This window comes from Sturnus vulgaris, chromosome 27 (genome assembly GCF_052056855.1).
Source record: "Sturnus vulgaris isolate bStuVul1 chromosome 27, bStuVul1.hap1, whole genome shotgun sequence".
NCBI classification, from domain to species: Eukaryota; Metazoa; Chordata; class Aves; order Passeriformes; family Sturnidae; genus Sturnus; species Sturnus vulgaris.
In genome coordinates this window covers 1,477,569-1,503,959 of record NC_142269.1, presented here as the reverse complement: position 1 = coordinate 1,503,959, position 26,391 = coordinate 1,477,569, and the positions used below count along the sequence as shown (strand labels likewise).

Here is a 26,391-nt window from a genome sequence, read left to right as displayed (position 1 = left end):
CATTCGCCCACTGCCCGCAGGGGACATGTGCGCTCTTTTTCCAGTCGTCACCTGCCCCACGCAAAGTCCCACAGCCTATTGCTGGAGCAGCCTGAACTTTCCAAAGGGTGCAGGGGTAAAACAGAGCCTCCCCTCCTGACTCCTGCACCTCGTGCTGTGCAGGGGCTGCTTTGCAGCGCCAGCCTTGGTGCTCTCTGCGCCCATCTGTAGCAATTCCCTGGTGACACCTTCCCCTCTCATCTTCTACCCTGTCCCTTGCTTTCCTTGGTTGGGAGGAAACCCCTTACTAAGGCTTTTCTGGTGTTAAAAACCAGCTTTGGAGCTAAGAAGCAGCTAAGAAACCCAATCCCACATCAGCCCTGATGCTCATCCCACCGCCCTGCTCCACACCCGATGTTGTGACGTACCACCTGCAGCAGGGACAGGTAACCCAAGCCCACGTTGTCGAAGTTGACCTTGACATTGACCCATCTGACCTCATTGGTGTAGAGCAGGGCCATGCAGTCGCTCTTGTTGTTGACCACGCTGATGTCGAAGAGCTCACCTGTGGTGGTGTTGACACACCTGTAGTACTTCCCTGCAAAGAGGTTCACCCCCATGATGCTGAATATCAGCCAGAAGATGAGGCAGACCAGCAGGACGTTCATGATGGAGGGGATGGCACCCACCAGGGCATTCACCACCACCTGCAAGGAGAGAAAAGATCTTGAGAGGCCTGGATGGGACCTTCATGTCCCTATGCCCCGACCTTGCCCTCCCCAGCAGCACTGAGTGAGGTCAGACTGGACCAAAGGTACCTTAGCATTGATCCTACCAATCTGGAGGCCCCTGAAATCCAACTGGGATGTCTGTGATGCAGGGGACTGCTGAAGGCTTACATGTCCCTGTCAGGGCCAGCAGCACATGGGGACACACTTACCCTCATGCCCTCAAACCGGGACAGAGCACGCAGAGGTCGCAGAGCCCTCAGTGTCCGCAGGGATTTGATGGCTCCCAGCTCGGAGTATCCCAGCCAGTTTGCTGTCAGGCTGACCAGGGACACCTGGAAGGAGCAGCCCAAGTGATCAGCAGCACCTCAGGTGGAAACACAACTGCAGCTCCTGGCCTTCCCTCTCTCCCCAGTCCCTCAGGCTGGTGGTCACAGCCCTGTAGCCCTGGGACACAGACATCGAGTCCTTGGGGTCCCTGGTGACCAGATACATCAAGGGTCACAGAATCCCAGAATGATTTGTGTTGGAAAGGACCTTAAAGACCATCCAGTCCTACCTCCTGTCATGGCAAGGACACCTTCCACTATACCAGATTGTTCCATCCAACCTGGCCTTGGACACTTCCAGGGACAGGGCAGGATGACACCTCTTGAGTGTGAGGGTGGAATTGATGTGGGGCACAAAAAGGACAGATTGCTCTATCACCCTGTGAGAGAGATCCTGTGGGAGATCCTGTGTCCCTTCACAGTTCTACTAGGCCTGGTGGAACTGCAGGGGCTGTTCTTGGCTTGGGTGTAAAACAGAAGGGTTTGAAAGGTTCCTACAACCAGGAACAAAGTGTTCCTTCTTGCGGGGGACCATTATTTTAAGAAATGGTATAAGCCCTCATTCCACAGCCACCCCTTTATCCTCTAAAATACAATCTGGGTTCATTTACAACAGCCCCTAACACCTCCAAGCCCCTTGGCTTGGCCCTGCTCATCACGTACATCCACGATGAGGAAATCCAGCCAGCACCAGGCATTGGTGAAGTACACCTTGAAGCCATAGGCCACCCACTTGAGCAGCATCTCGATGACAAAGATGTAGGAGAAGACCTTGTCTGCGTATTCCAGGATAGTGCGGATCACCTTGCGCTGCTCGATGTAGATGTCCTCGAAAGCCTGCAAGGGGCACGGAGCTACGTGACAGTCATCTTCCATGGAAAACCCCACAGAACTATTGGGACAGTCATCTTCCGTGGAAAACCCCACAGAGCTACGTGACAGTGATCTTCCGTGGAAAACCCCACAGAGCTATTGGGACAGTCATCTTCCATGGGACCCATGACATCCCAGAGCACAGCCATGCTCCCTGCTTTCCCAGGGCTCAGGAGCTGGGAGCCCAAGGATGGCTGGTCCATGAGGACCTGCTCACCGTGGGGTCCAGATCCTGTTTGCAAGTCCCTTGGCTTTGCGGGGTTGGACCCAAAGCAGAGCTGCACTGAAGCTAACGTCCAGCTGCATCCAATTCCCAGATGTCTCAGCTCAAACCCCAGGACACCAACCCACACCTTGGGATGCTTTGGGAGTTTTGAAAATGCCCTGAGGAGTTTGGGTGTGTACCACACCCATGGTGACCAGGTGTTGCACAGCTGACATAGCAAAGCTTTCAATTCCTGCACCAGCTACAACCTCAGACATCCCTAAACCACCTCAGAGCGAGCTGCAGACATGTAAAGTGTGTCTGAAAACCCTCTCTGTCCCTCTGTTCTCTTTCCCTTTCTCTTCACCTCCAAACCTGCAGAGAAATTGATATTTCCTTGGTTAAATCCAACCCAAACACTCAGAGAACGGCACCAGGCCGACACAGGTAATTAATTAGGCTGATTTAATGGAACACCCCGGCTCTGAGAGGGGGCACCAGGCACTGATGGAGGAGCTGAACAGCAAAATAAAAACCATGAACTGTTTGTCAAGCACCTCCTGACAACCGGTGATGGTGGTGGTGAAACGAGGAACTACACAAAGCTTAAATGGTTCAGATGGTTCATAGATGGCATTAAGAGCAGGAGTGGAAGTTGTAGGCAGTGGCATCCCCTTGAGCCCGTGGACCACAGCCTGATGGTCCAGGGATGCTGGGGGGGTCGACCAGTAGGTACCAGGACTCTTGGATGATGTTAGATCTGATCCAAATGGGGTTTGAAATCAAACATCTGCCCACAGCTGGATTATTTGGCACAGGAGATGCCCAGAACCTGGGCTCTGTCACCTCCTTGGGCCCCCCCAGGCTGGGAAGCTGCTGCAGAGCCCCTGGGGCAGGGGAAAGGTGGGACCTACCAGCGCCCCACTGCTGAGGAGGATCATGAAGACGATGAAGGTCTCGAACCAGTCATGCTCCACGATGCGGAAGCAGGTTTTCCTGAGGTTCCACCAAATCCTCCCCTTCTCACTGTTGATGTCCACGTAGAGGCAGGGGAACCTCTTCACACAGCCTGGGGACACAAGGCTGGGGGTCACTCCTGGCCAGGGTGCTCCCACTGTTCCCAGTTTTATTGACATTTAAACCCTCCCTAGTGGAAGTTGGGCCAGGATCCTGCTGGGCTGAGGTGGGGTGCACGAGGGGAGCTCCATGGGGATCATCTCTGTGGTGCTACAAGAGGATTTGGAGTTGGGGCTGAGCTCTGGGAGCCTGGCGGTCCCTGTGCTGCAAGAACTGGTTGGCAGTGGCCTCTCCACCCCCATTTTCCCCTCTCTACACCCATCTCCCCCTGTCCACAGGGTCTCCAGCCCTGCTCTGTCCCTCACCTTCAGTGAAACACTCCTCGGGCTCGTTGCTCTCCTCAGCCACTTCTGCCATCTCCTCCTCCTCGGGCGCGGGGGGTTTGTAATCCGCTGTGCTGCACACGGACGAGGCGTTGTCACTGGACAGGGGGTTCTGCAGGGACACAGCAATTCAGAGCAGGCACCTGGGCTTTGGCTGCCTCCAGCCATGCTCCTCCTGCCCCAGAGAGCACAGGCAGGACCAGATGGGCGGTGGGACCCCCTTGTTTGGAGGATGCTCCGAGTCCCCTTCTATGACACACAGCCCGGAAGCTGCTCAATCATCCAGGGCTGCAAACCTTGGAAGACTGTTGGTACCTGAGCTTTGCTTTTCATGCAGGTTCAGGAGAACAAGAGGTCCCCTGATCCCAGCCTTCCTCCCAGCACAGCAGCTCCATCTCCCACCCACCTGTGCCACCACCTCAGACTGATTTTTTTTCCGCCTCCTCCTCTGTGTGTCCTCATTCAAGAATTGCTCTGCCAACCCCCCCTTGGTGCAGGAACCCAAGTAGCCTCTCCTCTCTCCAGCTCGGCTTGTGCTGAAGGGGCCTCAGTCCAAGGCTCACCCAAGTTCAAAATCTGTACCCCAAATACCTCTTTCCAGCTCCATCCTGCTCCACAGGTCAGTTTGGCTGAGTTCCCAGACACCACTCAGCAAGGCCAGAGGGGCTGATAACAAGAGAAAACCTTGGGCAAGCCCCTGGGACTCTTTTTCCTCTTTTTTTCTTTTGCTTTCTGAGAAGCCCTCATGCAACACTTGAGGAATGAGCAGATTCCCAACCCTGCCTATCCTACCTGGGAGCAGCAGGAACCAGAGGATCCAGGGTATTTCCAGCACAGGAAGGTGTTGGATTACATGGAAAGGAGATAATCCTCCCCTCAGGCTGCTCCTGCTTTTGGTAATCCATAAAGGAGCTGCTCCATCCTCCAAAAACCAGGGAAAAACCCCCGGGGTAATCTGAGGCACTGTCACTGCTCACAGCTTCAGGGGCACAGCCACATCTCCGTGAGAACATGTTGCTGTGAGGGACATTTAAGGACATGCAAGAGAGGGCACAGCAGCAGGGGTGGCACCAGCTCTCAGCTGGTGGCTCTCAAGATCCCTGGGACCACCCTCAGTCAAGGCCAGGGGAGGGACAGGAGGGGCAGGGGGATTAGGGAGTTTCAGCACGGAGCCAGGCAAGCTGTGACGCTAGGGAAGGACACACAGGAGCCATCTGAGCCTCCTGGACAGGCTTGGAAAGGGTCAAGGTGGGGACAAACCAGTGCAACTGCCCTGGAGGTGTGGGGTAAGGTCCAAAAGACCCTTGGATGGCTCATGGAACTCAGGAATTCTGTAGGGGGAGCTCAAGGCAGGTTCTCCTGGGTGGGGACAGCGATAAAACCCATCCCTGGGGGCTCCTGGAACCAGCAGGTTTGGAGGGCAATTTCCATCACACACCCAGCACAGCATCTCCAGCCTGGCTGGGGCTTTCCCCCAAACCAGGGCTTTCCCGTCCTTGCTGCTGCACACTCTGACTCACCCCATGACCCCATGATCCACAGCACTGAGGATCACAGAACGGGGTTGGAAAAGCCTTCCAAGACCAGTGAGTTCAGCAGTGCCAAGGCCACCACTGACCCCTGTCCCCAGGTGCCACATCCACATGGCTTTAAACCCGTCCAGAGATGGGGACTCCATCCCTGCCCTGGGCAGCTGTGCCAGGGCTGTGCAACACTTCGGGTGAAGAAATTTTCCCTAATATCCAATCTAAACCTCCCATGGCCCAGCCTGAGGCCGCTCCCTCTCCTCCTGTCCCTGTTCCTTGGAGCAGAGGCCAACCCCCCCCTCCCTGCCCCTCCTGTCAGGGAGTTGTGCAGAGCCACAAGGGCCCCCCTGAGCCTCCTTTTCTCCAGGCTGAGCCCCTTCCTAGCTCCCTCAGCTCCATTGACAACACCCCCGTGCTACACCACATCTCAGGACACATCACCGTGCCCAGCAGGATGGGCTCCCCACGGAAAAAGCCCCTGGAAGAGCCCTGAGCCCCTGCGCTGATTCTGCAGAGCCACAGACCGGGCTGGCACCTCCTCCCTGCTTTAAGCTGCAAAGAGAAATCAACCACGAGGCAAAATCGCAGCTGCGATGATCCCGCCGCTGTCATTTCTCCAAAAAAGAGCTTTTTCTTGGAAAGCAGCTGCGCTGGAAGTGGAGAGGATTTATCAGCGTTGTCTGAGCAGCCCGTGAGGAGCCCCGGGATGCTCACGGCGGGAGTGTCCCGGAGCGGGCGGTGCGCGGAGCTCTGGCTCCATCTGGAGCTGATCCCGGGGTGCGAACACACCCGGATGGCAACAACCCCACAGACAACAGCGCCAGGCTCCCACCAATTAGCACTGATTGCTAATTGTCATTTCACCTTGTATATGCAGGCTGGGAGAGTAGGGGGTGCTCAGCCTGGAGGAGGGAAGGGTCGGGGAGAGCTCAGAGCCCCTTGCAGTGCTTAAAGAGGTTCCAGGAGAGCTGGAGAGGGACTGAGGATAAGGGCTGGAGGGACAGGACATAAGGAATGGCTTTCACTGCCAGAGGGGAGGGTTAGGTGGGGTATTGGGAAGGAACTCCTGGCTGTGAGGGTGAGGAGGCCCTGGCACAGCATGCCCAGAGCAGCAGTGGCTGCCCTTGCATCCCTGGCAGTGTCCCAGGCCAGGCTGGGACAGCCCTTGGAGCAACCTGGGATAGTGGAAGGTGTCACTGCCCATGGCAGGGGATTGGGATTACCTAGTCTTGGAGATTCTTACCAACCCAAATAATTTGTGATTCCATGACAATTTGCAGCCCATCATTCCCCCTGCCTTGGCAGGGCCCCTATTTTTAATGATCTCCTTGGTTCCCACCTGAGTCAGTTTTGACTGAATTTAGGCACCAAATCCAACAGCCCTGATGGGATGAACTGGTATTTACTGTTTGAGAGGTGCCTTGAGCAGCTGGGGATAGCTCACAGTTTTTCCATGGACTGTTTGGAGTGGGTGCTATTGGCTGAGCAGACCCTAAAGCCCAGAGCTGTGCCAGGACAGGTCTGATCATTACTCACCAGGGTTTTCCCACCTGCTGGGAAGCCCTTTGTGGTGACAGGGAGCTGAGGTCCATGGGAACCCCATGTGTCCTTTCCCATCATGGCCAGGCTGGCATTGGCATCACCTCTGCAGTGCACTTGGTGTGCTGGGCACTGCTGCTGAGGGACTGGGGCTGTGGTACAAAAAATCTGGTGGGAAATGCCAACTCTCAGCCCTCCTGGTGGCAACACTGGGGGAACTGAGAGCAGTAACACCCCTGGCCCATTCCCTTGACCAAGATGCTCCACACAAGTTTGTCCCCTCGGGAGGGCTTGGCAGTGATGATGGCCAGCCCCACCTTTCCTCCTGCTCCTCTCCTGCACCCTCAATGCTGAAATCCCTCTATTGTCCCAGATAATAAAAATAATCAGGATTGTCCCTTCTCCTTGCCCCATGTTGTGCCAAGCTGGGTCCCTGTCACCGTGCTGAGCTGTGAGGAGTCTGCAGATGGGAGGGAGGTGAGAGGCTCTTCACTTTTGAGAGACCTGCTTCATTTTCCAGCCTTTCTTGGGCTATGTAGTCTCATCCAGGTGTTCAGCAGCACCAGGTGCCTCCTGGGCCTGGCAGGGTTGGTTAGAAGTTTCCAGAGTTCCCTCAGCTCCTGGGCAAACTTTTACCATCCAGTCATGACAAATCCCTGCTCAGGGCTGTCCTATTGTCCAAATAAACCCCCTTCCCAGGCTGATGCACCTGCTCCTGTCCCCCTCAGCACCTCCAACTGCCCCCTGTGTCTCCAGGACCTTGGAGTGAGCAGTAATTTCCCACCACATCATCAACCTTTTGTGTCCACTTGGGTCTTCCCAAGTTTCTTGTCCCCCTGCCACCCTTCCAGAGGACCCCAGCAGTCCCCTGGAGACTGGACTCAGGTGTCTCAGCTTTGGATCCCACATCTCTCGCTTCATGTTCACCCCTGCTAAGCTCCTCCATCTGGTTCAGCCCCCCCAGGACGATGTTTCCCGAAGCATTAGCAGTGGATCCAATGATAGTGCCATCAGCAGATTTCCTGGCATCAGATTCCTCTGGAACATCTTTAACCCCAAACTGAGCACTCTGACACTTGCACCACCCCTGTGGTGCAGTGGGGCCCTCTGGCACCAGCAATAACCCCATAGTCTGACCCAAATCAGCCAAAGCCCTGCTTGGACCCTCCCACTCCAGCTTACACTGGGAAATGCCAGCTTGGAAAACGCCAAGTTTGGTCCATGCCACGCCCTGTGAGAAAGCTAAAAGTGGCCCAAACCAACATCATTCTTTGGGCAGCACAGCAAGAATGGGCAAGTCCCAGTTTTGGGGTGAAACCCTTCCCTTCCGTCCATCTTCCTGACCTTGGTGGTGTCCTCGGTGTCAGACTGGGTGCTGGTCTCCTCGTAGAGGTCGGATTCCTCGGAGGCGATGGGGACCTGCACCGTCAGGTTGGGGTTGTTGATGAAATTCATGTGGTCCAGCTCATCCATGAAAATGTGCTCCTTGTCCGTGATGCCATCCAGGTACCCTGACTTGGGCTCCAGAGCCGTGTCCATGTGGTTGAGCACAGAGTTGTCCCTTTTACTGGGGTCCTGCTCCTCCTCTGGTGCCACCTTCTTGCCCTTGCAGAGGCGGCGGAGCAGCGCCAGGAGCGTGGCCTTGGCGAAGGCGATGCCGCAGCTGATGCGGCCGATGGCGATCTGCAGGTTGTTCATCTCCCCATCGTCGTCCGATGCCGCCAGGCTGTCAGCACTGAAGGAGCTCAGCAGCAGAGCCAGGAACAGGTTTAGCACCTGGGGAGACAAAACAAACGCCAGCCCTGAGGTCCAGCAGGTCCTGAGCGTCAGGATTTCCCTGCGGAGCGGCAGGGATCACTTGTGGCTGTGGAGAAACCCCTTCAGGGAGCATCTCGTGGGCTCTGCCCTGCCCTCACCAGCTCTGGGGACTGCAGAGGTGCCAATCCCAGTTCCTGGAGGACCTGGACATGCTCCTCCTCAAACCCCCTGGTTTCTGATGCCTTCAACCTCACCGTGGGCTCCCACTGTCCTGCAGATCCCTCTGCAAGGGATGCCAGTCATGGTTTCAGCTCCTCTCAAGCTCTCCTAGGGATCCATGAGTGTGTCCCCCACTTTGGTCTCTTGGAGCTCCAGGAATCCCATGCAGGACTCCCCAAGCCTCTAGTTCTTCTCCCCACCACCCTCAGGGATGCAACTCAGCTCTTGTGGCTGCCCCTGGATCCCTGGAAGTCCCAGGCCAGGCCGGACAGGACTTGGAACATCCTGGGATAGTGGGAGGTGTCTCTGCCCATGGCAGGGGTGGGGCTAAGAGGTCTTCAACGTCCCTTTCAACCCGAACCAGTCTGGGATTCCATGATTCTGTGATTATGTCCCTTCTCTCCCCAGAATGAAACCTTCTGCTTGTCCTCTCAGCTGCTGCTCTTCCTCTCCTCTTCCCTGGCTTTGGTAGCTCAGCTGCCTAGTAAGCTCCTGATGGTCTCCCACACCCTGAAGCCATAGAGGAGCTGAAGCCCAGCCGTGACCCCGTCCCTGTGTCCCAGACACTGCTCTGCTCCATCAAAGCGATGTTTCACCTCAGCAGTAAATTCTCTATATAACTCCAAGCATGGGCTCGTGTGCTTCCCTTCTACTTTACCATCCCAAAACGTGACTGGACCCCACCACAGCCTCTCCTGGCACAGCTGGGGTTGCTGCCTGCCAGAAACCCGGAGCAGCTCGGGAGCGGAGGAGTGGGACAGGCAGCCCCGAGGAGCGGAGCAGGGACAGATCCAGCACAGCTGTCGGTGTTTGTGCCGTGTCGTGCGGTGCCAGCAGCGCATCTGAGATGGGAATTAGCTGCTATCCAAGGACACTGCTGTTTTCACATGGCTCATGCCATGTGCCTTAAACCACGTCTTTAAATAAATCCCGCGGGCCTAGCAGTTGAATGCCCCCCGTTAAGTACCAGTTACAGTTAATGGCTCTGGCTCTGTTGGACAGGACTCCGTTACCTTGTCACCCGACTGACTTCCTCCCTTTTCCCTGAATAACCCCAAAGGAAATGCTCAAAGTGTCATTAAGAGCGAAGGACGGGTCACCTTCTTCCTGCGCAGGGGAAGCGCAGAAACACACACCTCCCTGCACGGGGATACTTGGGAGCCCCTGGGACGGGCGCCAGGACTCGGAAATACCTGAGGCGCGGCCAGGAGAGCCTGGCAGAGAGGAAGAGGAGGAGGGCACGGAGGGCTCTGGCCGTGTTTGTGCTCCGTGTTTCTCTGCTGAGCTGTAAATGGAGTCCATGCAGGAGCTGCAGAGCTGCCCCGAGGGGTGAGCTGCACCTCTGGGATGGGGACACCCACACCTCTGGGAGGAGGACACCGGCACCTCTGGGATGGGGACACTGGCAGGTCTGGGATGGGGACACTGGTATCTCTGGGAGGGGGACACCGGCACGTCTGGGATGGGACACTGGCAACTCTACGCCGGCTGTCACTGACCCCAGCAGCTGAAATTGTGCTGCTCTCGTGTCTTCTCCAGAGCAGTCTCCTGGTGCGGTGGGTGGCCTGTGCTACTCCAAAAATGAGCTCCAGAAGAGAGAAACTTTCCCGAGCCGCTTTGGGAGGGCTCTCCAGGGAGCCCCAGCTGTGGTTCCCAGTCCAAACTCCTGCACTCCCTGCAGATGGCTCTGGAGAGGCTCCTGCTCCTTACAGGTACCCTTATGGGTGATTTTCAGCCTGACGCAGCCTTACAGTCCCTTGCAGGAAGGTGGCATCACAAACCTTTGCTGACTGGTGGCAGCCCGGGGAGACACGGGGCTGCTCCCCTCGCCTGTCCAGCACTGCCCAGCACAGACCTGAGGCAAGGTCTGGGGCCAAGGGCTCTCCCTTCAAAGCCCCAAATCCCTGTCATGAGCCAGGGAAACCAACAGACACCCAAATCCCAACTTTTTGCCCTCAAAGTGGGACACTCCAAGCTGACCCGAGCCGGGGGCTGCTCTGGGTTTCTCCCCGGGCTCCTTTCAGAGCCTCCCTGGGGACAGGGGTCAGCAGCTCCCGGGGGCAGATAGTTTTTCAAAGCAAATTCCAAAGGGATTACACAACCCTAGCAAGTAATAGGAGCGAGTCGGCGCTTCCCTCCCCTGCCCTGCTCCTCAAGGGAGAGCAGGGCCCACGCAGGCTGCAAAACAAGCTCCAGAGCTGCCAGCGATGGGGTTACCAAGTTTAGAAAGGATTTCACGCTCGCCTGGAACTCGCAGACCTGCGGCTCAGGCAGCACAGGCTGCACAGGCAGCCAGGGGGAGTGGGAAGGGTGGGGGCAGGATGGGGGTGAGGGGAGCAGGGGGTGCCACAGACAGGGAAGGAGGTTGGCTGTCACCAGATACCACCTGGAGCACGGTGAGGACTGGGGAGGTTGGGGATCTGCAGGAGCCTTGCTGGGGGGGCTGCTCCCATAAGTGCCTGGATCAAAGGGTGGGATGGATGGATGGATGGATGGATGGATGGATGGATGGATGGATGGATGGATGGAGCTCTGCCTCAGGAGAGTGGGAAATGGGGCAAGAAAGCTGGAAAAGCCAAGTGAAGGACACAAGGCATTTTGAAGCTGAGTTCTGTTTTATCCCAGAGCTGCTCCTGCCTCTGCCTAAAGCCCATTTGTGTTTTCTGTGCCTCGGTTTCCTTCCAGTTCCTGGTCTGGTTTCAGCTGGAGGTCCCTCAGGAATAATTTCTCCCTCTTTCACACAGAGCTGACACAGCCCATCTGAAGGGCCTGGGGACAGAGGAGAATCCCTGTGCTCCCTGCAGCTCCAAGCAGACCCTGCCCACGAGCACAGCCCCGTGGAAAAGCTGAGCTGGACAGAGGTGTCCCCACTCCACGACCCCCTCTGTCCCTGCAGCTCCCCCAGTGCCACCAGTGAGGGTCCCTCAGCCCCCAGGCTCACCACGAGGTTCCCGATGACCATGACCATCATGAAGACGATGAGGCACATGGTCTGGCCGGCCACCTCCATGCAGTCCCACATGGTCTCGATCCACTCCCCGCAGAGGATGCGGAAGACGATGAGGAAGGAGTGGAAGAAGTCGTGCATGTGCCAGCGGGGCAGGGTGCAGTCCAAGGAGATCTTGCACACGCACTCCATGTAGCTCTTGCCGAAGAGCTGCATCCCCACCACGGCGAAGATGAAGACGATGATGGCCAGAACCAGCGTGAGGTTGCCCAGGGCTCCCACGGAGTTGCCGATGATCTTGATGAGCATGTTTAGGGTGGGCCAGGACTTGGCCAGCTTGAAAACCCTCAGCTGCAGGGGGCAAGGAAAGAGAAGGGGGTGGCTGGGGGTGTCATTGCCAGAAGGTGCCAGCAAGGCTGTGACACTGCCATTTGATCCTGCTGGGGCTGTTTGATCAAGGCAGGAGGGGTTAAACCCCCAACTGCTCTGACTACAGCTTCCCTGAATATTTAACTTGACTCAGCCTTATCCTTAAGGGGTGAAGTTGGTCCCTCCCAAGCTGACTCTCCACCATGAAGGAAGCTGAGCAGGCCATCCCCACCCTGTCCCTGTCCCCACCCAGGTGTCCCTGGCACTTACCAGACGGAAGGAGCGGAGCACAGAGAGCCCCTGCACGTTGGCCAAGCCCAGCTCTACCAGGCTCAGAGTGACGATGAAGCTGTCGAAGATGTTCCAGCCCTGCTGGAAATACTCGTAGGGATCCAGAGCAATGAGCTTCAGGACCATCTCTGCCGTGAAGATCCCTGTGAAGACCTGCAGGAAGCGGCACCCTTGATCACTTGTTCATAAACCAGTGCTAAGCTGTGAGGTGGGGTGGGAAGCATCCCTTTTTTTTGGTGCATTCCCAAAGCATTTCACCCCTTTAGGGCCAGTCCCAGTTGGGAACAAGCCCCCCAGATGCTGCCCAGTGTGTCTGGGGAAGCCAGACTGGGAATACTGGTGACTGATTCCTCTGGAGGGACACAAAGTGTTGGCAGCTGGAAATTAAAAATAAAATTTCCTTGGCGAAGAGACACCTTTGGAATGACTGGGAAATCACAGATGCCCAGCACTGGTAGCTGGGCTGCTGCTGGGATGCCCCTGTCCCTCCTTGAGCCCTGTGACAGCTGAGCTGGATTTTACACATTGCTCCTTTGCTGAGACTACAACAGCACCTGCAGTATTGTGTCACTGCAGGGAGGGCTCAGCCAGGTGACAATCGATATCCCTGCTATAATTCCATGGCATAGCACGTGCAGAGGTGACAGATTTGCCCTGACTGGGGGTAGTGTGGGGACAGGTCTGTCCCTCTGAGCAGGGAGGGGCAGCAGGGAGGCTGCTGTTCCTGCATCCCGAGTGTTGTCCCCATATGTCCCTTGCATGCCACTCACAAATGTCCCCTCTTGTGCTCCAGTATCCCAGGGGATTGTCCCCATGTGTCGTTTGCATGGCAGGCCACAAACATCACTTGTCCTTCTCCAGTATCCCAGGGGATTGTCCCCACATGTCCCCAGCATGCCCGACCACAAATGTCCCTTGCCCTGTTCCTGCTCCAGTATCCAGGGGATGATCCCCACATGTCCCTTGCATGGGACAAACACAAAGCCCCGAACATCCCCTGTCCTGCTCCTGCCAGCTGATCCCTGCCCTTGTCCTGTACAGCTCCGGTGGGACAGGCAGCAGCGCTGCAGCTCCCTGCTCGGGCACAGGGAGGGGATGTGGGGGAGCCCTGGCTCGCTGGGATCTCCTCCGCCTGCTCCCATCCCCACCTGGCCCTTCCCCAGATCATTCCCCCGGGGTGCAGCCGGAATCCGCTCCTGGCTCGAAGGAAGGGCTGGAGCCGCCTCAGCCCGGCCGTGCCTTGAGCACCGGCCCATTAATCCCCTTGTATTTCCTGAATGAAACCAGAGCCAGTCCCGCCCTGCCGGGCAGGGACATCTGTCCCTGCAGGGCTGCGCTCCCAGAGCCCGGCAGGTGCTGGAGCAGGGCAAAGTGACAGCACAGGAGATGGGAGCTCGCCTATTCCTTACTGCATTTCCCACCGCTGCCAGGGGGCTCCCGGGCCTTTCCCACCAGCAGATCCATCCAGCTCAGAGCCATTTGTTACCAGCTCCAAGCAGAGCACTAAACGCACCTATAAACCCGGAACAACCAAGATCTGCAGTGATTCCACTGGGCAAAATCCTGATTATTATTAATTTTAATGCTGCATTGTTGCTTCCTGCTCAGTGGGGCCCCGTTTGTTCCCACAATCTGGAAAACCCTCTGGTCTGCCCCGTGGCCACCCAACATTTCAGGGGCACTGTGTTGTCCCCCAGGGCTAGCAGCAGGGTTGAGATGCAGGGGGTGGCTCAGGATGCACTAAGCTGGGCAGGGACTGCAGCAGGAGGAGAGCAGGGAATGATGGATCCCAAATCCCACATCAATGCCCCTGGTCTGGGCCATCCCAAAGCCCAGCCCTGAGCAGGATGCTGTGCACAGAGCCCTGTAGGGCATTGTCAGTAGCTCTGGGATGTTTCACACAGCACCAGGGGGGCTCTGCCCTCCAGCATGGGGTGTGGGGCTGCTGGGCTCGGAAGGGGAGGGATGGAGCTCCCTACCAGGTTCCCCACGCTCAGCACGTTCTCGAACTCCTCCGTCATGGGGTAGTGCTCCATGGCCATGAAGAGAGTGTTGAGCACGATGCAGATGGTGATGCCCAGGTCCACGAAGGGGTCCATCACCACCAGCTTGACAAATTCCTTCAGCATCACCCACGGACGGCAGCAATTCCAGACCAGGAATGTGTGGGCGAATTTGTACCACCAGGGTGGGCATTTTTGGTGAGCTTCTTCCAGCTCTGAGGGTGAGAAAGGAAAAGTGTGGGATTATCTTGTCCTCACCTAGGTGGGCGAGTGCTGACCTTCAGGAGAACTTCTCCTGACGTCCTGGACCAGCTCTGGATGATCTATGATTTGGATATCATGGAATATCCTGAGCTGGAAGACATCCATAGGGATCATTGATCCAGCTCCTGGCCCTGCACAGACACCCCAACAATTCCACCCTCTCCATCCCTGGCAGCACTGTCCAACCACTCCTGGAGCTCTGGCAGCCTCGGGGCTGGGACCATTGCCTGGGGAGCCTGGGCAGTGCCCAGCACACTCTGGGGAAAGAACCTTTCCCTGAGATCCATCCCAAATTCCCCTGGCCCAGCTCCAGCTGTTCCCTTGTCCTGTCCTTGGTCACAAGGAGCAGAGATCAAAACTGCCCCTTGGGGGGAGCTGAGGTTTGACCTCAGGGTGCTCTTCTCCAGCTGAACAAACCAAAATACCTCAGCCCCTCCTCATATGGCTCCTCCAGATCCTTTATCATCTTCTTAGCCCTCCTTTGGACACTTTCTAAAAGCTTTAGATCTTTTTTGTATCATGGCACCCAAAAAATATGGGGGCTAAAAGGAGAAGCCTTCCCATGCCCAGGCACAGAGGTGATGCAGACCTGGCCCTCCAAACTGGAGAGGGGTGGAAAGGCAGATCAGCTAGGGAACTGTGGGTCCAATCCTGCTCCCAGCCCTTGGGCAGGATTTGAGGTGTCTCTGCCACCCTGAGATTGCCAGGATATCTGAGGGGACTGCTCTGGGCTGGCCAGAGGGTTTTGTGGCTGTTCTTGGGGGCACAGGGGACATGAACTGCTGAGTTCATGGTGCTTTTTGCTGAAGCTGACACAGCAGCTCCTGGGAAGCTGCTCAGCAGTTCCCAGTTGGCACTGGAGACTCCTCTAATCACCTGCAATCCCATTAATTTGTGTGAGATATTGGATTTTTGCCTCCAGGCATCATCCCAGTGAGCTGGGATGAAAAATCTGGCTTGAGCATCACTGACCCTGTACAGAGATCCCAGGGCTGGATTCATCCCTTGTGTGGGGCTGGGAATTTGGGACAGCCACTGTCACCAACCCAGGCCCTCCAGCACTGACCAGGACCCTCACCCAGCAGGACATACCTTCCACAGCGTTGGAGATGACACTGATGGCACTTCCCACCCTCTTCTCCAGCCCTGGCCCGTCTTGGTTGCCCACAGTGAGGTGGTTGAGGTCTGGCTTCTCTGGCTCATAGGTGGGATTGAACTGGGAGGAGGGAAGGGAGGGATGCAGAGTTATTCCATGCTCTGAAAGACAGAGCTGGCAGAAAACAGAGAATGGTCTGGAGAGACCTCTGGGTGCAAGGTGGGGACTCCAAAAAGGCTTGTAGGACCCCACCCATAGCGAGGTGGGCACAAGCCTGTCCCCTCAGGAGGTGGGTCAGGGTGGGCACCCTCAGGGATGTCACCTACATCAATCACGGTGTTGGATCTCTGCAGGGTGATCTTGGGCACCACCTGCCCGTTGCAGTCCTTGGCCTTGTCCTGGTCACTGTTGATGTCCGAGTCTTGTCCCTTCCCGGCCACGCTGCTGGGCAGGGAATCGCTGCTGGATGCTCGCTCCTGCAACTGCACAACCCCGTCCCTGTCACCCCTGTGTCCGCAGCCACAGGGACATCCCACGGCAGCTGAGGGCTCCAGGGGCTGAGAAAATTCCTTCCATCCCCAGAAGTGATGGGTGCACGATGTTTGGAGCAACCCGGGGTCGTGGGAGGTGTCCCAGGGCAGGGGTGGGACTGGATGAGCTTCCAGGTCCCTTCCAACCCAAGCTGTCCTAGGATTTCCAAGCCTCTCTCTTTCCCTTTCCCTTTCCCTTTCCCTTTCCCTTTCCCTTTCCCTTTCCCTTTCCCTTTCCCTTTCCCTTTCCCTTTCCCTTTCCCTTTCCCTTTCCCTTTCCCCCCCTGCACTGAGCTCTCCACAGCTGAGTTAGATCTGTTTGGATTTGGTCAGGGAGAATAATTCCTAAGGACAAAAGTGAGCAAATCTTGGTTCTTCAAGCAGGAAACTTTACCCTTTGCAATGAGCTCTCATCCAAAATGGCAAAGAAGAAAAATCCTTAAGGGTCTTGCTGAAATGTGACCTCCAGGATTTTTGCACTTGCACTAAATGTTGTATTATCACATTTTCATTGCATGTAATTTTTTCTTTCTTTTTCTTTCCAACAGTGGTAATTAAAATTTGAAATTTATTACACCCTTTCTCAGCACTGAGGATGCCACTGTGGAATGGGAAATTCTCTATTTTCACAGCACATTGCTGAAATCCAGGGCATTTTCCACCTTTAATCATGGGATATTAAATAGATCCAAGCCCCCATTTCTTGTAGGTGCTTTGCCCTTACTCTCAGCTTAATTCCCTCTGTGTTTTCAATTTCTCTGTGTGACTCTGTGTGAAGGGAAGACATCCCTTCACAAAGCCTTTGGGCACTTTCCTGGTTGATTTTCTCAGGAAGGGGCCTCAGCACCAGCCTGACTCCAGCCCCAGAATCCCCAACCCTCAGGCAGGGCTGGCTCAGACCTTTCCTGCAAACAGCAGAAGCCAGAGAGGAACAAGCCACTTCCCAGGGATGCTGTGGCTCTGGACAGATAAGAGAAGAGAGATAAGAGGCTCTGGAGAGCGTCAGACATTGGCTTGTGTCTCTCTACACGTGAGGGAGGTGGTGTCTTGGCGAGACAAAGAGATTTTCAGGGATGTCTCCTTGCTGACATGGAACAAAATGATAGTTAGAGCTGGAAAATGGCTGGGCTGCTGCACCAGAGGCTTTTGGTCATATTTTATAGGAATGTTGTACTGAAAAACATTCTCAAGGATGGCAAAGGGATGAAGGTAACATCCTGGGACCACAATGGGACATCTCTTGTCTGGATTGTGATCTGGCCCAGCAGGGCTGGAACAGATGATCCTGGAAGTCCCTTCCCACTTGGTATTTATGAAATCTCAGAGTGGTTTGGGTTAGAAAGGACTGGAAAGACCATTAATTTCCAGCCCTTCTGCAATGAGCAGGGACACTTGCACCATTCCAGGTTTCCTTAGCTCCCATAAGGACACCAGGATCTCCCAGGTGAGGTGCAGGATGTCTCGAGCCCTTTGTTGTGTCTCCAAAGCCAAGGGCTTGCTGACACACTGAGCTGTGCTGCCATCTTCCCTGAATGCTCCTTTGTAACCTGGTGACACCGAGCTGGGCTCCTGCCAGGCTTCCTCATGTGAGGCAGGAGATCCACTGGAACTTCTGAGGCCTTTTTTGTCTGTCATGTCCTGCTCTTCTCAAACAACATCTCCCCCCGTGCTGCTCCTCTCTGCTGCCTCCCAGTGCACACTGGGATGGGATTTGGATGTGGAAATTTGATCTTTTCAGCCTTTTTTGTCCTCACCCATGATAGTGTCTCAGGTTTTTGATTCAGATGTGATGCCCAAAATAGTTACTCCATTTTTTCTTTACTTCCTATGGACCAAATGGAGTTTTTCTTTGGATTTTACACCATGCTTGTTGCTGTCGCCATTTCCTCTCCCTATTCCCAAGACCCCTGATTTAGGTCTCCATTCTTCCCACTCACCAGCCTTTCCTGCTCCTCTTGCTGCTTCTTCAGCTGCTCCATGAGCTGCTGGAATTCCTCCTCCTTCTGCTGCTCCTCCAGCATGGTGGCATCATTCTGCTCAGCGTAGGCCATGGCCACCACGGCCAGGATGAGGTTGATGAGGTAGAAGGAGCCCAGGAAGATCACCACCACGAAGAAGATCATGTAGGTTTTCCCTGCTGCCCGGAGGGTCTGTGGGAAGAGGTGGCTGGGATGTCACGATGTCACTGTGGTGACACTCCCAAGAGAAGGTGCTGCCCCGGGATGCCCTCCTGGTTGTGTTAAGAGGGAAATACTTTGCTCCTGTCTTCTCCAAGGACTGGTCATTGCCCAATGGACCTTCCTGCAGGCCCTGGCACTGGGTTGGGACTGGTGGGAGGCGGAGAGAAACCTTGGTTCCCAAGGTTCCCAAGGGCTGGGAGCGATGGAGGTGGGACCCATATTCCATCACTGACTCACTCTGCTCAGCCCCCACCTTCTCAGTCTCACCTTCAGGCCAACATGGTCCTTTTCTGACTCTGATCATTTGGGCAAACCTTTCCAGAGGACAGGGGTGACCTTAGGTGTAGGATCCCTTTTACCTGGCCAGACTGTGGAGTTGGGGTCTGCTGGGATTTTGTGGTGTCTCCCTAGAGGACAACTCAATGAGGGGACAAGTGACCTGCTTGACAATGCTTGACAGTGCTTTTCCAGCTGAAATCAATACCACACAGCTCTGTGCCAGTTAATGGAGTCCATGACAGACATCTTCTTTTGGAATAATTATTCTACTTAGTCTGACTTAAAAATTAATTAAAATTAACTTACATGAGCCTACTGCATTTGAGGCAATTTGTATTTATTTGATTTCATCATTTTTTTCTGACTGAATGCCTTGTTTGGAAAAACTCATGGCAATGCTAACACTCTATTTGCTAGAAAACCATGTATTAGGAGCTTAGAAAACTCCCCTTGTATCTGAAGCCAAGGTGGATGCCTCTGTTTCTCAGAATTCCTCCTTATCCTCCTTATCCTGTCCCTCAGCTTAAACCAGAGATGCTCTGGACAATCTTATAAATCCCTGATTTCCATGATAGAGCTGACAGCCCCCTGGGAAATACACTGCTCTCCCATGTTAGGGCAGTAGTAGATGGGACCAGCCCCATCTCCACTGATCCTGGCTGGACCCACAAACCACAGAAGGACCCACAAGCCTCTGGTCAGTGACTTTTCACCTCAGGGGCAGCACAGAAACGAGAGGAACACTGCACAGGGAGGGAGGGGCAGTGCCTACCAGCTGGAAGAGGTTCTCCCAGAAGTCCTGGGTCATGAGGCGGAAGAGGGCCAGGAAGGCCCAGCTGAAGGTGTCGTAGCTGGTGTAGCCATAGTTGGGGTTCCTCCCGGCCTTCATGCACTCGTAGCCCTCAGGGCACTTCCTGCCAGGGGCAGCAGGGATGAGAGGGGCCCCACAGCCAAACCCATCCCTACAGAGAGGAGGAGCAGCAGGGGGACCCTCCCCTCCAGGATGAGACAGGTGGGATGCCTGGACTGATACCACCTGCCCCATCTGATACCCCCAAAAATGATACAGGCAGGATGCTCAGACTGAGACCCCTCAAGCTGATACATTTGGGATGCCTGAACTGATTCCACATGAAGTTGATACAGTTGTGATGCCCAGACTGAAACCCTTGATCTGGTACCATTGGGATGCTCTGACTGATAGCCCCTCAAGCTGATACCCCCAGGATGCACCAGCTGATAGCCCCAAAGCTGGTACAGTTGGGATGCCTGGATCAATACTCCCTCAAGCTGATACCATTGGGATGATCCAGCTGATACCCTCAGGATGGTCCCCAAGCTGGTCCATTGGGTTTCCTGGACTGTTCCCCTGCAGAGCCACATTCCCAGCCCCAAACCTGCCTCATCCCAAGCATCAGGGGTCCCCTGAGCTGTGCCAGCTCCCTGTCCCCTCACAGGGATCCAGAGAGGGGGGATCTCACTCACCCAGCATCACTGCTGTTCCCACAGAGCAGGGCATCCAAGGCTCCCTCCAGGAAGTAGTAATTGGCTTTGCAGGTGGGGAAAGAGCAAGGAATATAAACAAACAAACAAACAAATAAATAAGCACAAACATTAATTTTCAAACTCTTGGGTGCACTTGCTGTTGGAGAAATTCCTTGAATCCTGGGGGAATTTGTTGACTGCCAGTGTCAGGCATACATCTACTCTCTGTTGACTTTGTTGTTTGTCTTGGCTCTGGCTCAGGGAGCTGCTGAGATTTTTTCATCAATCCAACCAGGTCCCTCCCAAACCTGGGTCTGGCCAGGGCCAGGACACCTGGAAAATGGGTTAACATGAGGTTAAAGCATCAGGGCTGGTCTATTTTCCTGGAAAACCAGGACATTGGCACTGCAGGAGTCCTAGAAAAACCTGGGGAAAGCTCCTGCTCCATGGCTACACCTTCTCTTGCTGCCCCCATTGCCCCTGCTCACAGACCAGGGATCCTCAAAGCTCTTCCTTATGGCTCCAGCACAGATCCAGAGCCACAGAGCTGCCAAGCAGTGCCACCCCAGGTCACCTGCCCCAGGGACACAGAGGAGCACTTGCAGACACCCGCACCTGGATATGGCAGAGGGCAACTGGATCCAGTCCTGAGCATCACCCAGCACAGCCCTCCCAGGACTTCTGGAGCTTCCTGAATCCTCCCTGGCTTTGCCTGCCTTCTTGCCATGAGGCTTCTCTTTATCCTGTGTGGGCTCAGAGAGGAAATACCCTGTTTGTGCAATTCCAGGTTTTTGGTCTGGCCCCAGCAGCTGCTCTTTGCATGGAGCTCATCAGATCCCTTGGGCTGAACTTGCCCCCTACCAAAACCTGCTCAGCTGAGACCCAGCCTGGCCTTCTGAGCTCTGCTGAATGAGATATGGAGCATCCCTGAGGGGCACCCTGCCACCCTGCAGATCTACCAGGCAGATTTGCTGAGATTTTTACATTTTCATGGAGTTTAAAAACTCAACACTGAAGAACAAACCAAAACCCCACCACACTTCAGGGAAAATTTTCAAAGAAGGGGTAGGAAAGGAGCACCTTAGACTTTCCCGAGGACCTGTGCTGGTCCCACTTCTCCCTTCCTCCCCTCCTGTGGCTTTTGTGGCATTCTGTAAAGGGTTCATTGGGCACTGTGGTACCTGGGGAAGGATCCAGATAGTGAAAAGTGGGTTAAAAATGTCATTCCTGCATTTTTTCCTGTTTTTCTACCCAAAGCTCCACCTGCTCCTCAACGGTTTGGTCTCTCTTCTGTAACTACCCCACTGGGACTTTGGCCCTGACCAGCAAGTGAGAGATGGAGACACTGGTCCATCCAAACCTTCCTGTTGTGAAACCTTCCTGGAAGAGCTTAGCTTGCCTAGGTGGGCCTCATTTTCCTTGTCCAGGGCGATTTGATCTGATCTGTCCCTTCTGTGAGTGTGCAGAGCCTGTTCCACCTGCCAGCCTCAGCAGGAAGATCCATGTGAGCAAACCTGGGAGTGGCCATGAGGAGCAGGAAACTGGAGAGCAAACCAGGTGAGGGGCAGAGGAGAAGGGGCTGCAGAGCTTTACCTTCATCACTGATGTAGGCCTCGAAGTCAAAGGTGCTGTTGCTGGTGAAGTTCCCAGTGAAATTCCCGGTGAAGTTCCCTGTGAAGTCATCCATGAACTCATAGAAGGTTGAGTTGACCAAGGTGTCGTTGTCCTGCCCCAAATCCTCCAGGAAGGTGCTGTTGGGGGGAGGCCAGCGCACACATTTCTGCCGGAGGTTGCCCATGAAGAGCTGGAGGCCGATGAGGGCGAAGACGCTCAGGCAGAAAACCGTGAGGATCATCACATCTGAGAGCTTCTTCACCGACTGGATCAGAGCCCCCACGATGGTCTTCAGCCCTGGGGGAGGAGTCACTGCTGACTGATTGCTCGTTTGTGAATTGTGGGGAGCAGGCTGGGGTGTCCCCAGAAGGTGCTGGCTGTGGTGGGGATGTGTGTCACCACCGAGCCCCAGCTCTGTGCTCACATCACATCCCAGCCCCGTCCCCACATAGCTGGGCTCCCCAGAACAGCACCCTTGGGTTGGTGCTGGTGACTTCTACATCCCAGCCTTGGGACATCCAAAACAAAGCCCACCCCAGCCTGGCAGCCATCAATTCCTTTGGATTTTCTTTTTTCCCTAAATGCCACAATCTGTCATTTTTTTTTGTACCAGACCACTGGAGTGGAGCACTTTAGAGTGGAACATGGAGAAGCTCTTTGCTGGCCCAGCTGGGCGATGCTGTGCACCTCTCCCAGCTCCAGAAAAGCCTCCATGGCCTAACTGCTGTCCCTGGGTGGTTGGGAGCCCAGCCAGACCCCTCATCCTGATCTCCTCAAGCTGGAAAATCCCTAGTGTGCCCAAGTGAAGGTGACAAAGTGACATCTGGATTAACTCATGTCGGCCCCCAACATCACTGTTCCCTCTCCAGAGGAGGCTCATTCACAGGTCCTCAGTGGGATTTTTCCATGGAGGATGGAGTTCCTGTCAGCCAAGGTCTACATGGATGATGGGCAATGCTGCAACATCCCAATGTTCATCTTTTAGAGCTTTACGAGCCCAGAACTTTCTCACATGGAGAAATTCTCCAAGGAAATGATTTTTAGCCCTGTCCTCCTGCCAGCTCCTCGTTCTCCAAACTATTTAGGTAAAATCCTGTTTTCCAAGGGCCTAAGGTCAGATGTTCTAAACCAGCTTATTTTTGCCACTGCTATTTCTGCAGAGCCCTTGGGGATGTCATTCCAGAAAGAAGCAGCAGTTTACATTTTGCTCAATACAATTTTAGCTTGTTTGATGAAGGAAAAAACATTCAAATGTGAACCCTCACAATCTGGAGCCTGCAGGGACACCACAAGGAATTTTGATTTTCAGTTCAATCTCATGCTTCAGATTTCTATGTGCTTGCACCAGGTGTTGAAAGCACGGTGTTGAAATGGTATCAAATTTGGAAATCAGCAGTCAGAGGGATTTGATAAGGTGCCCCCCGCAGGAATCTGGATGTTTAAGGTGATGTTAAACCAGTACTTGTTAAATATCTCAGCCTCAGCACCAGAACAGTCAACAATGAGCACAAAACTGAGTCTATAGCTTCAAAAATGGAGACACTTGGTTTATCAAACCCGTAAATCCACTGGGGGAACAAATTCCCTTAATTCATCTCCAAGGAGCCTTAAAAACGTCACATGTGCCTCTTCAGGGGCTGCCAAACAACCTGATGAGTGCAGCTGATTGCAAGATGTAAAAGCAGCAGGGCCTGATCCAAAGCCAAATTACGTGGAAAATTTATCAAATACCTAATTTCCTCTGTTTTCTCTTGGAGCTGCCAAAAGAACCAGGAATTGCTGGGAACAGTGGGAATACCTGAGCTCACGGGAAGGCATGGGAGGGAGGCCCCTTCTCTAAGTCCCACCTGGTATCACTGTGATGGTTTTCAAGGCACGGAGGACACGGAAGGTCCTGAGGGCAGAGATGTTCCCCAGGTCCACGAACTCGGTGATGTAGCTGTGGGACAGGAGAGGGAAGAGTTCCAGGGGCTCTGCCTGGAACACTCCTCATTCCTCCAAATCTGCCTCCTGTCCTCCCCACCCCACCAGACTCACGCCATGGAGATGACCATGAAGTCCAGCCAGTTCCAGGGGTCACGCAGGAATGTGAAGTCGTCGATGCAGAAGCCTCTCGACAGGATCTTGATGAGAGACTCGAAGGTGTAGATGCCAGTGAAGGCATATCTGAAACAGGACTGGTCACTCAGGAGACACTTGCCCAGGTCCAAGGTTTTGTCCACCCCTCCCAGAGCTGAGTTTGGGTGCTGATGGGTTTTCGGGGTGCTTCAGCACTGGGAGAGGTTTTCACCTCACCTTGTAAGGTGAGCTGAGACATCTCAAGGTACCAGTGCCTCTGGTGACCATTCTGCAACACCTCTGTCCCTACTGATGTCCCACCACCCCCATGCTCTCTGTAAAGTCCTGCTGAGACCTGACCAGGCAGAACCACAGCAGAAAATGCTGGATTTCCCCTCTCCCCATGGCCCCTGGACAGGAGGATCAGCTCAGCCTCTCCAGACTGACAGTGCTGACCCAGCCCAGCCCAACCTGCTCTTCAGGGCTCTCCAGACATCGAGACCCCATCAGGTTTTTGGGAAGCTCTGAAACATTCTCACTCTTCAGTGCCCTATGGAGAGTGTGGACATCCCTTCTGAGGGCCACCAGCACCTCCCAGTGACCTCTCCTTCTCTGAAAGGTGCCTGGCTTCCCACCCCCCCCAGCCTTGGTCTTGTCCCTGCTGAGGGACATTGCCAGGCTGGGCTGTCCCTATGGCCAGGGGAGCTCTCAGGACTCACTCCACATTCTTGGACCACGCCGGGGGGTTGCTCAGCGTCATAAACACACAGTTGGTTAAAATTGTGATCATGATGAACATGCTGAATAATTTAAAACATGGTCAAGGACAAATGCTCTGTATGGTGCTGGGATCCCCCCTTCCCACGGTCAGGAAGCCAAGTGTCCTTGTTCCTCTTGTTCTGGCTGCCACCTTGGTACTTCACCCTGCCCTGCTCCTCCAGCTGCTCTCCCGCCTCAGTCCTGTGCTCATGCTTCCCTCTGTTCCTCTCTGCTCCTGTGCATGGTCCCAGCCCCTTCTCTTCCTTTCTGCTCCCCTTCCCAACTCTATGGTGCTGGCTCTGCCTCCCTTTCTGCTCCCTGTGCTCCTTCCTCTCCATTACAGATGGATACAGCTTTCCTTTCCTTTCATAGTCTCTCCAGACCTCAAAAACCTTCAACCTCTTTCTAGAAAGCTATGACTCTTAGGCTTAGACCCCTCTGCTGCAAAATCTCCGTCTTTTCCTCCTCCCTCATGGCCATGAACCCTCATTTCCTTCAGAGCTCTGCTGGGACCACTTCCATCCACCTTGCAAAGCCCCTCGTGCTCTTGGACTCCTTTCTTGCCTTTCCCTCTGTCGTGGTTCCTCTGCTTCCCTCTCCCAAAGCCTCCTTGGAGCTCCCCTGCTCACTCACTTCCCAGTGGTACCAGATCCCCTGACACATGAACACGTCTCTTCCTTTCCAAGTCTCCCCAGACATCAAAACCCTTCAACCTCTCCCTAGGAAGCTTCACCACTTGGGCTTCTTCTCTTCTCCATCCAAACTGATTCCTCCCTTCTTCAGCCAAGAGTGAGCCCTTGGTGTCCCCAAGGTGCCCATCAAGAACCTGCTCCTCGGACTGGGCACTGGGCAGCAGGTCCTGGCTGTGCTGGGGGCCCAGGAGCTTTCCTCACCACTCCATCATGAACCCCTGCCCTTGTCCCTCTCCTGGAGCTGTTTGGACTCTGAACACCAGGGTTCGACCTGGCCATGGAGCAGCATCCCAGAGATCAAGGATATGAATGGATGAGGACTTTGATGGCTCCTCTGCGGATGGGGTGGAAGGGCCCCAGCAGGTAGAGGGCAGGGGTGGCCGAGAAGCGGAAGATGGACTTGCCCTTGTTGAGGACTATGAACGTCTGTGGAGAAAAGAGGAGGGGGAGTTAGTCCTTCTGCATCCCCTAAATACCACAGACCAAAGGCTGCCTTCAGAGGGGAGATGTCTCTGTGTGTTTGGAGCTCCAAAAGCTTGGAGATGCTCTCTGCTTTGGAAGAGAAGCAAACCACAGCAGTCTGGGAGGGGGGTGGATCACCAGCGTGGGCTCAGGTAAGCACAGTAGAAAGCACAGGAGGTCCCTGCTTGGTCTTTTGCTTAGGACTCACACCTAAGGCCAAGCCTACCAGGGGAAAATCTCTGGCCCTTACCTTCTTGTCCTTATAGAAAGGGTCCAGGTCCTCCAGGGGGGTCCCGATCAGCTCCAGGGGTGGGTCACCATAGATTAGGGGCAGGTTCTTGCCGGCTTCCAGGTCGCTGCTGGGCTTGACCTCCTCTTCCTCGGGCATCTCCACGTGCTGCCGCTTTACCCGGAGCGCCTCGGCCTCGGCCATGCGCTGCTCGATGGCGGCCAGCGAGGCCGGCGTGAAGGGGCGCAGGTTTTCGGGGCCCGGGATGTGCGGCAGGCCGGCCATCCTCTCATTCTGCTTCCGGGCCACCCACGCCCTGCCTGCGGGGACAAGGGGCTGGAACACCAGCTGGGGACATCCTGGGGGAAGCTGCGGCATTTGGTGGCATTTGGTGGCATTTGGTGGCAGGATCTCAGCGGGGTTTTAGCAAATGTGTTTATGGCAGAAGTATTGAGGTCACAGGAATGGAGCACCCCGTGTGTTCCTGCTCCTCCCAGACCCCCATTCCCATTTGGAGCTGGGGAGCCTCTGTCTGGAGGAGGCTCAGGGGGGACCTTCTGGCTCTCCACAGCTCCCT

General features: G+C 55.0%; 1 protein-coding gene across 2 annotated transcripts in view; it reads right to left on the bottom strand.

Annotated features, from left to right (window-relative positions):
* The window catches only part of SCN4A (sodium voltage-gated channel alpha subunit 4), a 33,632-nt gene extending 7,533 nt beyond the window's left edge, over nucleotides 1–26,099 (bottom strand). The window contains exons 1-19 of one of the 2 annotated variants that reach the window (XM_088179517.1): nucleotides 25,836–26,099; nucleotides 25,431–25,549; nucleotides 23,652–23,780; nucleotides 23,462–23,553; nucleotides 21,594–21,911; nucleotides 20,001–20,064; nucleotides 19,288–19,429; nucleotides 17,994–18,206; nucleotides 15,853–16,008; nucleotides 15,523–15,646; nucleotides 14,143–14,381; nucleotides 12,143–12,316; nucleotides 11,498–11,854; nucleotides 7,924–8,355; nucleotides 3,497–3,626; nucleotides 3,029–3,183; nucleotides 1,700–1,873; nucleotides 920–1,042; nucleotides 408–686 (exon numbers count right to left, since the gene is read on the bottom strand). In XM_088179517.1, coding sequence (XP_088035643.1) covers nucleotides 408–686; nucleotides 920–1,042; nucleotides 1,700–1,873; nucleotides 3,029–3,183; nucleotides 3,497–3,626; nucleotides 7,924–8,355; nucleotides 11,498–11,854; nucleotides 12,143–12,316; nucleotides 14,143–14,381; nucleotides 15,523–15,646; nucleotides 15,853–16,008; nucleotides 17,994–18,206; nucleotides 19,288–19,429; nucleotides 20,001–20,064; nucleotides 21,594–21,911; nucleotides 23,462–23,553; nucleotides 23,652–23,780; nucleotides 25,431–25,549; nucleotides 25,836–26,099 — 3,684 coding nt within the window. Of the gene's footprint in view, nucleotides 1–407; nucleotides 687–919; nucleotides 1,043–1,699; nucleotides 1,874–3,028; nucleotides 3,184–3,496; nucleotides 3,627–7,923; nucleotides 8,356–11,497; nucleotides 11,855–12,142; nucleotides 12,317–14,142; nucleotides 14,382–15,522; nucleotides 15,647–15,852; nucleotides 16,009–17,993; nucleotides 18,207–19,287; nucleotides 19,430–20,000; nucleotides 20,065–21,593; nucleotides 21,912–23,461; nucleotides 23,554–23,651; nucleotides 23,781–24,391; nucleotides 24,706–25,430; nucleotides 25,550–25,835 lie in introns of those variants that run through there. The other variant, XM_088179516.1, reaches the window with a different exon arrangement.
* Between the last annotated feature and the right edge of the window lie 292 nt (nucleotides 26,100–26,391).